Consider the following 15,133-nt stretch of genomic DNA (forward strand, 5'->3'; position numbering starts at 1 on the left):
AATGTCTCAAATTTACAATGACAAAAGAACAAAGACAGAAAGAAGTTCTCCTTGCCAAACATGAGGATCTGTTTACAGATTATCAGGGATATATTTTTCTATTACTGATAACATCACGTTTTTTATAATATATAACCCGGATATTTTAAAAAGTCTCTTTCTTAAGGGACATATTATAGTAAAAAGGTCCAACTTCGTAAGGATATTATAATAATTCTTTTTTATTATGAAAACTGTGAGACCGTGCTAAATGCCAATGACTAATTCGATGCGTAAATAACGTGTTACGAAGGCAGCGTTGCGTAAACGCATCGTGCATCCGGCTATAATTGGTTTATATATTATGTTACAGTCAGAACTATGTCCCGGTCAAAACTGCTTTCGTCTGGGCATTGTCGAAATTAATATTGCCTAAAGGTGAAATTAAGTTAATTTTATTTCTGTAGGCATATCTAGATAAATGGGTATAACAAGACCGTATTGTTCTTGTACGTACGACATCATCGCAACATTCAAACAGATGCCACCCTTACAGAAATATAAATATGTAACTACTCAGTTTATTGCCGGTTCTTCTCTTTAGAATCTACATTCCGAACCGGTGGGAGCTTCACGTTTGCGTTCTTTAAAATAAAGATTTATACGTGTTTGTAAAACCTTGAATGAAATACAGTTTGACTATGATTTTGATTTTCTAATCAAAAATCTAATTTAAAAAATATTTTTAAAAAAAATTGTCGGTCAAAAGTAATATAAACTAGGATCGAGTTTTGACTGTAACATACCTATATCACGATTCATATTTTCAAGACTGATATCTTAAATTCGCATTGGCATTGAATCGGATGCTTTAATTAATATGTTAATATTAGTCTTACTCTGATATATATTTTAATGAATATTTAATAAATTTTTAGTCGTTCATTATCAAACTGGTTCTATATTGTAAATGATTACTTAATATTTCATACAAACAATTCGCACTGACTACAAACAAGTAATGTCTGAGTTTCTTGCCGGTTTTTCTATGTATATGCTGTTGATTATTTTTAATAATTCATAGCGATGGCTTTAAGGACTTACTGGAAGTAATAAAGGAGGCAAGGGACATGAAATTTTACACATTTGGATAATACCCATTTTAATGAATAATTCATTAAAATATAATCCTAATGTATATACAGGATTGGACTCTTAACTTTTTTAATAATATCGATTGGTGACTTTATAAATGGATGAACTTTAATGTGTCCTTTCCTTCACCGTTGAGTACGAAATTAATTATAAATACTAATTAAATAAAAATTATAAATACTAATTTAATAAAAATATCCTGCTGAATTTTTTAAGTCCGATCTTCTCCGGTCTGAGATATTATTTCAAACCGATGTTAGAATAATGGCAATCAATAAGAAAGCGAATCAATAGAAGTATTACTATGTTGAATAAATATATTTGGAATTTAAATTCAAGAAAAATATTTCTTAGCAATAGCTAGCTCCTGCAAAGAGTCGAACTCGTGGACATGGCAATGTACCATTCTGACTCAGGAAAATGGCTAAAGCACTTCATCTACGTAAATAATCCTTAAAGAAGCCGTACATAATATGTGGTGTATCACGTTTTGCGTGACTCTCAGATGCGCTCACCCGTGTTACACATACAAGGAAATCCTCCAGCATTTCAAGTATGAGCAACAGGTGGACTTCCTCCGACAAGCATCCTTGTTAATTCCATAACATTTTAGTATAAGTTATTCATTCGATGATAACATCGATTGAATGAGTAACTTCTAAAATAGATTGCAGATTATTTATGGTTTTATTTATTTCGCGATTTATACTTATAGTATATTTTATTATATTCTAAGTATGATTCAGTGTCAATGATTGACATAATAAGTAAATCTTAAATGAACGTTTTGTATGTTGTTTTATCATACACTAAACTTCAATAAGGCCGCTGATTCTAAAAATCATTGTTCGAATCCTAAATCGGATCGGTAAAAAGCTTTAGTTTGGAAGTTAAAGTTTATGCATACCCGTGTCTCGGAAACGTAAAGTCGTTGGTCTGGCGCCTGAATATTTTCCGATCATGTCGGCTTGTCGTTCCATCGGATTATGAGAATGATTTAAAAATGCACCTGCGTCTGCGCGCGCACTTGTAAACTATAATATGTTCAGCGTAGACTGTTCTTCCTTATGATTGACCACTTTGCCGAAATAGATCAAGCTGATGTCATCATCAAACATAAACTTATTCAAGCCGAGAAGGCTAGATCAGATAAATCAGAGGAGAAATTATGAAATGAAACCCGATCAAACATCACTGAGTTTTTAATTCTATTCTTCGTAATACAACAATACTAGAAATTGTATCGCGTGTTGGTTTAAATAAACTTCAATTATGTATTAATATAATATCGTATTTCATTCTAATTACTAAGAATATTGTATCTAATATAATTATCTTCTACTTTATGAATGCTGAATGAACATTTAAGTTGCTCGATGGTCAATTTTATAAACTTTAAAATTTTGTTTATTTTTTATTGACGCTGTGTGGGTTTTATTAAAATAATCTTGTCAAATCTTGTTGATCTTGAAATGCGTGGTCATGTCAATTTTAAACGTGTTCATATATTGAGTAAATATGGAGTTTTATATTTAGTTAAATATAAATAAACTCATGAATGTTATAACTTATACTTATATTATATATATAGTATATATTTCTTTAAGCAATTTGATACAACCTTTCTCATTAAGATTTAGAGTTAAGAATCTGGATTGAGTAAACGCAATACTGACGTGTAATTACGATTAAGATTTAGGTGTACTTAATATATGAATTTTACAATTGACTTTTTAATCCCATAGTTAAAGCATAGCGGTAGTATTCTTCTGTCGCTTTCCCACGCCCACGTCACGTTAGTCTATTCATTGTATTCGACAAATTTTGGAAAGATGATACTTATACTATTAGTATGGACGCAAATTTATTAATTATATGAAAATTTACCACGTATTCAGTAGTATTTTATGGCAGCCTACTTCTGCCGCTGACCGCGATACTTATACTTAACTATATACTTATAATTTCTTAATGAAGAAATTATGATTGTAATACAATGTATAACCTAATAGTTGTCGGTCACAGCTTCGCTCGTGTTTTAGGGATTGGTAGTTGGGTATAAAAAGTATATCATTCCTTGGAGTTAAATCTTGCTTTATACAAAATCTAATTTTGTTCAGCAGATTAGCCGTGAAAGAGCAACAGACAGACAAATTTAATTTCGCATAGTATTAGTGTTTTAAATTTTTTTTTAATTGTATCAGTAGTTCCGTAGATTGCCCCCTACATACAAACATACAAATTGTTTCCCCTCCATAATATTACTATAGAAAAAAGAACCAATGGTTTCTATACTTTCACTTTGCCCAAGTCTTAATGTATTCTGTTTTATTAGGTCATATGGAACAAGGTCGGCAGACAATGGTGTATGATGTTGATGTATCATAATGGCATCATCACGGGTTTGGAATCACGGGAATATGTACCTTAAAGTGTATATCATAACTATCATATTGCAATATCAATTAAAAGGCAGGACTTTACAAGTTTTGTTGTCACGTTTGGCGTTAGATATCGAACCGAATCTTCAAGTTGCATCATTGATGTCATTATTAAACTAGTTATACGTTGTATTATTGCGTATTACATTGGATTAAGATTGTTTGATTGTGGAAATCATTTGAATAAGCATCGATTTTTTAATTATTTCCAGACTTCAGATCAAAGCAAAAGAATATTTTTATTTATTTTTATTTTTACTGCTATGTATAATTTTTTCACTTTTTATCTTAATTGTATTTAAATTATTATTTTTTTGCTTAAGCTTAGTGCATGCTGTGGTCTCTTATAATTGAAGGAGCACACAACTTGTAACCCTAATATTGTTTAATTTTAAGAATATATATTTAGTGTGTATCTTTTATTGGAGACTCGTAAATTAAATAAATAAATAAATATTATTATTATCGGTGTAAATAAAAATCGAGACTCACTCAGCTTTAATAATTTTACACGAGCTGTTATAGTCTTACGGAATTAATATCCAACTCTCACACAATTACGAAATTAAAGATATCGAACACTTAAGAGTTATTGGTAACAATAAATATATTTCATTTACGTTCAGTTATTTAAAAAAAATGACTTTTCTAATTAAACATAAAAATATAAATTTGGAAAGAACTTTTTTACTGAGTGGTAGGCTTTGTGCAAATCCGCCTGGGTAGATAGCACACCACTCATCACATATTCTAGCCCCAAACAGCAATACTTGGTATGCTTGTGTTCCGGTTTGAAGTGTAAGTGAGCAAGTGTAACTACAGGTACATAACATCTTAGTTGCCAAGTTTGGTGGCGCATTGGCGAAGTAAGGGACGGTTAAGATTTCTAACAGCGCCAATGTCTATGCCCGGTGGTGACCACTTAACATCAGGTGGCCTATTTGCCGGACCGCCTACCTACCTGTGTATATTTTTAATTCCATTTCACCATAGATTTCATCGACCAAACTGTGTCGAAGTATGTTTATTTATTTATAACTTAAGATGAGCTGAACGACACACTTGAAAATGAGAAAAAACGTAAACCAATATCGAACAGCACTCAAATATATACATTCATTTTTATGTTATATAAGATATATAGTATTTTTTAAATATATTATAGTTATTGTGTATAATTATTTCTGCAATAAAATAAAGCTTTCTATTTTAATTGTTTACGTAAAGTAGCGTTTCGTTTTATAATACAATCGACACGTTTACTGAACAATTGCAGTATGCGCAGGCGCAGACGCCGTCACGCACGATATCTTACGATTATGTCAACGACTGGATTACGTACGCGGCTATAGCCCGGAATAATTATAACATTATCATATTATTATCACAATGTTAATTATAGAAGTATATATTTATATTATAGAAGTTATTTCCTTCCTGTTTGATTTAATTCTGGTAACAGATACTTATACCAAATATTTCAAATATTTCTCTTCAATGGTTTATATACTTTAAATTGAAGAAGGAACTTTAAAAATTATTGTTCTTTCTGGTTAGGAATATTTAAATTTACGTATTTCCTCTTCTATAAAATGCATGTATTATACATATAAATCATTTTGAATCACTCTGTATGATGATGAAAACCGCATTAAAATACGTTGCGTTGTTTGAAAGATCTAAGCGTACAGATTGCGTACAGACAAACGATTTTGTTTTATACTATGTAGAGATGAGTCGCAAATTCAATCTTGACCCTTAAGCTTATTTTTGGTAACAATAATACATTTATCGCTCACAGTCTCAAAAACAGGTTTACGGGTATTCTTTTAAGAAACTTAAAAGATTAAAATGACTTCCGGCGTGTTAAGATATACTTTGTTACTTATTATTTAAATTCTTTACAAATAAAATGTGCTATAGTTAAGTGTCAAATATTGATTATTTCTAAGTTAACCTGTGAAATAACTAATAGCGGATAATCTCTCTCAGAACAAACTAATAAAACAACTAAAGAAAAAACAAATAGAGGAATGTGTTGACTGTTGGTCTTATTCTAAAAACGGAGACCTCACGACTCCATGCGGTGGTTCCGCCACGTTTATTTTTTCCCCTTATTTTTGAGACCGTTCTCCATAACGTGGACATGGGTTTCGAAATATAAATTTTATTATAGAATATGTACTATATAAAATGTATAATATGTACTATGTGTATATGTATGTATATTTTCTTCACTTTTATCCACATAACCGTACTTATATAAATATTTGTAATTATATTTTATTTATTTATTTAGATTTTTTAAAATAACTTTTTACCTTGTAGATTTTTTTCTAATTTACTGTGTGGCTCAAGTAATATGATACTCGTGTGAATGTAAATGTCGTTGATTAAATAATTACTTTTATAGTACATTTATTTACGTATTGTATGAGAATCTGAATTGCGATTCAACGAGGAAATGCTACTAGTATACCTGTCACCAAGCGTCCATGACTTGTACAGTAACTATTAACTTTTATTTATGCAAGCTTATATAAGCCGTTGTAAATAATTCTTATGTCAATCCAAAGCTGATTACGTTCGATACGTAAAAAATAAAATAATATAATGCGACAGACACACACATATAACATTTTTTTTAATAATGCGATAAGTGATCAAAAAAATGCCTAACAGTTCTCACAGGAAAATATTTTATTATAAACCTTTCAACTATAAACGATTATCGTGACCATATCATATGGATGTGTCGGCGGCTTATGAGTCATAATTTAAAATATTTCGCAAACATATCGCATATAGAAACAAATATGTTTACCTAACTTAACACTGGTTTAATTATTATTTTCCAATCCTATAAATTACAAATAGTTTCACACGGTTTAAGGAATGGTATCATAATTATCTTCATTTTGTTATAAATTTTTATTCTCAATTACTTTAATAGGAATATTCTAGCACTTATAATTCTAAAAGTGTTCATAAAACAAATTAAATAATTTTCTTTTATTTCCCATACATGTTTCTGGTACGCATGCGATCTAATAAAAAAAAAACCTGAAACATTTTCTAACCACTTTATAAGATTACTCATAGATATATTTATTCTAAGATATATAAAATGTTATGAAATAAATTACGGTAATAAAATACCATGTCTTGTCCATATTAATGACTTCGTAGCCAAAACTAGTTCTTACTCAGCGCGCATTGACTACGGTCTATCCGAAATTATGGAGCGAAACTTTTATGGTAATGTTTAAAAAATAATAGTCTGACCGCCGCCTCTAATAATATCGTTATTCGAATGATTTAAAATTATAATTACACATTCGATTGATGTGAAACTTCTAGACCGTTTGGGGTGAGACCGATTTCTAAGAGACGGTAAACGGCATGGCGTCTTTATGCCATCATAATTGCCCTCTCCACTATACTTTGTGTATGCTTGGCGGGTAAACTTACTAAATACTTCCTTGATATATATTATCATAATAAAAACGTATTTAGGTATATTATACTTATGACTTTTATTTTTATTTATTTTAGATCTATTAATTGTTTTTTTTTTAATATAAATTATTTTAATAACCAATAAATTAAATGATTAACATCCAGTGACGATTTTATTAACGTTTATTCGTACAATACGGTAAGACAAGGTCTTAGAGTTCACACGGCCATCTTGGATTATTGCATCTAGCTGTCAAATAGAAGTTTATTTAGAATTGAATTTGAATATGATAATTTTAAAACATTGACATTTAATTTCCGAATTATAATTTAGATTACAAAGTTTTTTTTATACGTGTTGAGTTTGTGTTTAACATTGGTGTTGCGTTTCCTTTAATATATAATAATTAAATATCGTAAACACAACACGACTGCAGGGTTTTTAAGCTTAATGGAATTGCGTTATATTCTCTGATAGTAGTTAAGTTTGATGTTTCTTACTGAGCTCAGTATCGCAATCAGTGTACTCGTGGTTGCAGTCAACGGTGTAGGCGACTGCGCCGGCTGTGATGACGCACAACAGCGCCAGTGCACATGCGCCTCGCGCCATCACCGCGCCATCTGATGAAGAAACATTAACATAATTATGGGGACACAGGTGTAAGAGAAGAGATTGTGTTGGGAATTTAGATCAAATATAATATTTATACTAATGTTATTAGGCAGATGTCGCTGTCCTTATTAATTCTAAACATAAAAAAGAGACAGAAATTATTTATTTTATAAACACAAGAACGTCTATTGATTCGTGTATAGTTCGTTTGAAGTTTAATAATGTTCTACATTTCTTCAAGGGAGAAGGCTTATGTCCAGCAGTGGGATATGACAAATTATTTTACTATATTATGTGTGATTATGTACTTAAAGTATAAAAATCAGACGCATTCTAGAATGTTTCTTTTAGAACTTTCAAAAAATTAATTACTTATTATTAAAATTTACAATTTCATTGTTATAAACAATACCATATTCTCAATTACAATATACTCATGGGAATATTCAAAGCATATGTGTAAATGTACCTATTCAAATTTAACTCTAGAACAAAAGCAACTATTTATATATCTAGTAAATAAACATAACCGTTAAAAACTAAATGATAATACAATTGTTTAAATTAAATACAACTAATTATAATAACATAAGATTCCCATGGTTTAAGGCCATATTATATATATTTTCACATATATTCTATGTAGCGTATTCCGTCAAGTTCACGCTTCACCGTTTCATTTCTCCGACGAGAAAGTACGAAACAGTTACGAGAGGTTATTTGGCACACCTGTTGTGATAAAAACTTATGCTTTGTTGCGACGCTTAATTTGAAACTTTTATAACATATAAAACCGAATGCAAAAATTTTACTGAGTTGACGCTTTAAATAAAAGTGTAATAATTGAGATGGGATCTTAGAACTTGGAAGAATGAATTAAAAACGTACGGAATAATGAAGAGACTTCTTTATTGAATTCGATCAAAAATCAAATAGGTCGGGTCCAAAATATCGCGTCAAACAATATATACATACGTTTTATACGCATATCCACATAGTATCTTTTGAGATACATAGTATTCTTGAAGGTGTTAGTATATTACAAGTAAAACGTCATCGACGAAACTGATTTAAAAAAAACTTTTAATAATAGAACAGATTTTGTATTCATTGATACTAGTTCAAATTAGTTGATCTGTTATACTGGTATTTTATTCTACTGAATTGGTGGTCGATATATTTGATTGTATTTATAGGAACCACTTGGACGCCGAGAAGGATCAAATTTCAAGACTCGGTGACGCTTTAAACGCCAGTAGGTCTAAAAGTTAACACAGTAAAAATAAATACAGTTAGTAAAAAATTAAAGCGTCTCTTGCATAAATTACCGACCGTTCTTCCTGTGATGTTTAATTACTATATCTACACAGCCAATCGTGACTAATATATTTCTAACCTAAATTTGAATTAACCTTATTATTTTGTATGCATATATAATTCGAAATTATCTTATCTTTGAAATTAATTTTAAATATAATAAACTGAATATAATTTCTTATGTTGTCAAAGCAGTTGAATGATCTGAGAAGAACACGTCCATTGTAAAAATCCATTGATCTCAGTCGTAGAAGCGATCGTCAAGTATATATACAACAATGTAAATCATTTCGTAAGTGGATCTATTGTTCGTGTGTACATTTTGAATGGGTAGCATTATAATATTACTTTCTCACAAGGTCGTAGGTAATTTAAATTGAATGTGCAGTGAAATCGAAAATTGTATCGGTACAATTTCAGTTAGGTGATATCATTTTCAATTTAAGCAGAACTTCTTTGTATGTGATTTGAGCCACATCTGAAGGTCGATTTTTTGTGCAACGATTTGTGTTCTATGTGTAACGCTTTAGTGAACGTCTCTGATGCAATTAGTCTTGAAATACTGTTAATAATTTAGTTTAGAGATTTAATTCAGAGATCATAATGAACAATGACATAACGTGACAAATGAAATAAATATGAAACGGTCTTAAATATTAAAACCTATTTAGATTTTGTTAAAAAAAAAAATAATCGTATACGTAATTTAAAAAAAAAAATAACACGCCACTCTAAAAATGTATTCTCAAAGTAATAAAGAGAGAAAGTCATCGCTCATCAGTTATCGCGTAAATGGTTATTTGTGAGTGTTTCATGAGATCCGTTTACTTTTACTCGTATATTGTTTAGTCACACCGTTCAAAAGTATTCTGTAAAAAAAGAAATTTGATTCTCGATGCTCGACTTGATCGAAATATGTTGAAGATATCCTTTCAATATCATAATTTCCTCAAGGGAAACTGCGCAAGACATATTATAGTGTAGGTATGTTTGCGATAACATAAATAGACTCCCTATTCCTTCATTTGTAATCCGATGGGACGGCTCATTCGACAAAGGCAGAAAGAGTTCAGACGAGAGACTTAAAAATTATTCATTTATTTTTACTTTATTGCAAAACCAAATTAGTATATTACAAAAGTTGGGCTTAACGTGGTTTCTGAAGTACTGAGTGTAATCATTGTCAACCTTAAAACTCCATTGATTATTTTTTATTGGTCCTACAGTGTCAAAATGGAAACGTGGAGTCTATATATAATATAGCGAAGACCCATATAGCGAAGACCCTTTTACACCGACAAGACAGTAAATTAAACATAACCGTCGTTATCAAATCATCGTTGTCAAAGCCAACAACCTCCCCACCCCAATTAACTGCTAAACACTTGAGGTGCACGTTCTGCACGCACGGCTTTGGTTAATGCTTATGGTTAATTTGTTTAGTTAATTATTCTATTAACAACTTCCCTGTCCAAGCAGAAGTTATATAATCACGAGTCACGTGTGACTCACGGGATAGGGAAATAGTTAAATAAGTCATAATTATATTAGTTTTTGACATTTCACGATCGAGTTCTACGTCGTGTCTAGTCCTCCGGAATAGTCTCACAGTACGTTCGTGAGTTATAGAAAGTGTTTGATTCGAAGAAATCACGATTAACGGGTGTGTGCGATTAATACGATTAAAACTTGCAATAGAAATTTGTATCCCATGAATATATTAAAACTAGTTGGCATCTGCGGTTTCGCTCGCATTTTAGAGGTTTTTCGTCAGGCGTTAGGTATAAAAGTTGGCCTTAGTGTCCTTACTTCCACATTTATAATAATATTAGTATAGATCACACTACTCAGAAAAGGACAGATTAAAAATAATCCAAGCTTATTTCAGAACGATGTTCTGCAGGTTGAAAAATAATTTATATTTGTCTCTCTCTAACTCATGGAATTTCCTTAACAATGTTTTTTCATTCACCCAATAATTACGTAATGATGGAAAACTTAATGACAAATACACATAACAATAAACTTTCCTTTTGACTTATTTGTTGGATTTAGTTTTCCGTTTCCGCTATTGTTCAGTTCAGTTCCGTCTAGGAATGAATATGGTATACTTTTACCATGTATGTTTATAGTCTGGAGAACTATTGGTTAATATTTGCATTCAGCGTGAAAGATTTATAGTTGGCAAATAGTATTGGATAATTACGTTATGCTCTAAATTTTGCGGCTGTTTGTATTCCAAAGAGCACCTTTAATAGATCTGTCGAAGGAGTTAAAGATAAACAAATATTAGATTTATATTCCATACATTCTAATAATAGCTAAATTATATTATGCAGTTCTTGAGTAATACATATCTAGGAGATTCCTTTGTGCATACAAATGGCTAGACAAAAAAAAAGCGCGCGAAATTGAATTAGAACGCCATTAATTTTACTTTTTGGGCGCGGACATTAAGTTCGATATTGACGCGACTTGTAATTTGTTAAAAGTGTTGTCTTTTATTTTGGACTTGTAACTTGACTGTTGTTGTAAGCTTAATTGAGTAATTAGTTTACTTCAATATATTTGATTTATTGATCTTAAAATAAATTCGAAGTTAGAACTACTTATTTTTGGTTTTTAGTAAATTATTTTAAGTATTTTAAATTCTTGTTTGTTTTTTTAAATATATTTCACTTCTGTAAGCTAAATATATATATTTATTTATAATATATATATATATTAGCAACACTTTTCACCTGACTACATGTATTCAAATAACATCAATTTTTGTCCAAAATTCTGATTACGACATTCAAAACGCCATTGTTCAAGATTCATGATTTCGACCAATGATATCACGCCATTTTTCAATGTCAAAGTTGTTTGTATAAAAATCTGCAGAAGTTTTTGATTCAAAAAATTAAAACATTAATCCTTCAAGTAAGATATGAACTTACAAGGTACATTATGATAAATTAAACAGCAAAAAACGAATAAATTAATAGTAAAGTTACTACCGGTTCGTAATGACTCTACCGCGAAGATCCATTATCAGATCCACAACAAATTGAGTATTAATGTAATTGTATACACAATGATGCAAATACTGTTTAAAAATAAGAACATTTTCAATGATTTTCATACTGGACTTAGTATCATTTTTTAACTCGTTAAGTGTAACTCAAAACTCACACGTATAATGTTATTGCATCTGTTTCACTCAAACATTTCATTTGTAAACGTTGCCCTTTAAAACGACCTTTAGATTTTGGTCTCATCACGCCCAAAATGTAAATAAAAAATATATAAGCCTTTACATCTTTATCTGATAAACATCACACGCTTTCCAAGGCCGTTTAAACTTTCCCAATAGGATCAATAACTGCAGTCGTCTTATATGGTAACGTGTTCCTAGCTTTACATATACATATATATTATATATATATGTATATATATATATATATATAGATCGTTTTTCTTGAGCTAAGCGCTGGTTATAGCGGAAGGGAGAGTGTCTCGTATCTTTTATATGTATTATTGAAAAATACTGTTATTAAACATGCCATTGCCTTTGAGTTCCGCTAAGTAACGTTTCTTTCGACGTAAATGTGAATATAAATATCTAACACGTTCGTATGTTATTTATCAAATGACTCAATACATTTAACTCAAGAGATTACCTATATACATATTTTTTATCTGTGTTTCTCTCTCTACTTTAAGTTTAAGGTTGCCTGGAAGAGATAGCTGTTTGAGCGATAAGGCCGCCTCTTGTACATCTTTCTTGAATTTGACTTACGTATTGTTGTACAATTGGTGTAATTTATTGGTGTACAATAAACATTATTTTGATTTGAGTTTTTTTTTCTAGTCAATAATCAAATCAAACGCACTGTTTTTTAAAACTTTTTTTAATATTATATTCGAATAGGCATGAGAATATTGTGTAGTAATTTGTTTTAATAATTATATTCATCTCTCGCTCGGCGGTAAAGTCGTCTTAAGAAAACCTGTATCGGATGAAAATTCAATATTTTCAATAAATATTTACCTATTGAAAACATAAATAGGCCGCGGGCAATTGGGTCACCTGATGGAAAGTGGTCACCAGCACACATAGACATTGAAAACTAAGACGTAATATCCTTTGTGCCTATAGTTACACTGGGTCAACCACCCACCGGAAAACAATAATTTAATAAGTATTGCAGTTTAGAGGTATACTACTACTAATACTAGAAGTGGCTGGAACCTACCCAGAGGTGCTTGCGCAAAGCACACCCACCAGGTAAATTCCGTGGCTAAAATCAGTTCATCGATTCATCATTACTAATTAATCTTCATCATTAAATTAGTCGAAGGAATAATTACGTTTCGTTTTTTACAAGTCAATATCAGTTTATGAGTTTGTTTACCCAACGTGAAACGCAAACCGATTGAGGTCGATTTCTTTGCAACTTCATCTTCCCACCGTATGTGACACAAAGATTGTCTATTGTTCTGTGGAAAAATAATCATCCGTACCTAATAAGGACATAAGTAACGTTAACGTTTATTGAAATGGTCGTAAAGTTGAAAATGTTTCAGAAATAGTTGCTTAAAAACTCATGACACTTTTTTCGTCTTATCGTTTAAAAGGGTTAAACATTTTCTAGTCATTTCTTATTTATTATAATTTATGATTTTTTTTAATCTGCGACTGTCAAAATTTAAAATTCGAACGTGTCTATTTAATTATATGATATATAATCGCAATATCTTATATACTTCAAAATTTTCGATATATTAGTATACAGATAAACCCTCATATTATTCGTATAAATTAATAGAGTCAATCTGACATTAACCGTAGAGAAAACGAACTAATCAAGACTGCTCACGGCAAAGTTTGTGTATGTAAAAATGAATACATTTTTTATATTTATAAAGATAAATTTAGCCATTCGATAGGAACACAATAACAGCGAGATATAAATAGTTCATCTTATTATATACAAAAAAATAATTTACTGTTAATTCAGAGTTGTAATGCGGTCAACGCAATAAATAGATACACTTGTAACAGCATCCGGTGAGAGCGGATTGTTGTTCGCAATTAGTTTATCTATATGTACTAATAACAAAATCGCGTTCTACAATGTATCGACCGTATCGGAAATTTCAAGTAATTATAATTCACGTTTAAAGTTTTGTTGTACTTTATACATAGATATATTAATATACAAACATAATATGAAAATATTTACGTTAAACGACGTTATTTAAACTTGGAGTTTAAAAAGTTTATACTCAGTGTAATTCTAGATACATTAACACGCGATCATGACAACCATTATATTAATAAATATTTAAATAAAACTTGGTACATAAAAAATGTATTATTTTTAAAAGTTAGATTCTTTTAATTCTGACAGAAATCGATTCAATATATAGGATATTAAACCGCGTTCGAAATTTAAAAAATAATCTGTGTGATATTTAAGACCAGTTACATTGAAAATAGAAGTTAAAATATTGAATATAAAATAAATTACTAATACACTCAAATAGAGCCTGATAAGAACAATTTATTTTTTAAGAATCATTCACCAAATAACTCTATTCATCAAATAAGATAACGATCATCAGAATTAAAACATCTTTAGAAGCAATGAACAATTAAACAAGCGTATGTTTTGTTCAAGCGTAATTGTGCATTTAAGCAAGTTTCCACAGTGAGAACCGAGAGGTTCCCACATAAACAACAGAGGTTTTTCTCAATCGGTCACCAGGTTTCGTAACCCATTGTAATATTGTTTGAACAAATTGGAGCTCTTACATTTAAGAATGTAGTAAAATGTTGTTATTCAATCGATTTTATTTTAAACTAAGAATATTTTTTACACAGTTTATACAAAAACATGCGTGATTTTTTTTTTATATAATATAAAGTTTAATTATTTTATTTGTCCTTAGAAATAGTTAGCCGACCGGTTAGTCAGTTGTAAGACCCTCGTACTAATCTATTTGAATAACACAAAAATTCTTTTAGTATTACTTGACATTCAAAAGAGGTCATGGACATTCAAGATAGACCATTGATTTTCTTAAACAGTTTCAGTTTTATTTAAATTTTCGTAGTTTTGTTTCTTATATTTTCTATTTATTTTAATTATATATAAAATATTATAAGCTAAAATATAAT

The 15,133-nt window shown here is 30.1% G+C and overlaps 1 protein-coding gene across 3 annotated transcripts in view; it reads right to left on the reverse strand.

The window, feature by feature from the left end:
* Nucleotides 1–15,133, reverse strand: part of LOC113396074 (putative epidermal cell surface receptor) — a 40,475-nt gene that overhangs the window by 11,432 nt on the left and 13,910 nt on the right. For all 3 annotated transcript variants that reach the window (XM_026633855.2, XM_026633854.2, XM_026633856.2), the window contains exon 2: nt 7,536–7,658. In XM_026633855.2, the coding sequence (XP_026489640.2) occupies nt 7,536–7,644 (109 nt within the window). In that variant the 5' untranslated portion in view covers nt 7,645–7,658. The remainder of the gene's footprint in view (nt 1–7,535; nt 7,659–15,133) is intronic.

This window comes from Vanessa tameamea, chromosome 19 (assembly GCF_037043105.1).
Source record: "Vanessa tameamea isolate UH-Manoa-2023 chromosome 19, ilVanTame1 primary haplotype, whole genome shotgun sequence".
Taxonomy (NCBI): domain Eukaryota; kingdom Metazoa; phylum Arthropoda; class Insecta; order Lepidoptera; family Nymphalidae; genus Vanessa; species Vanessa tameamea.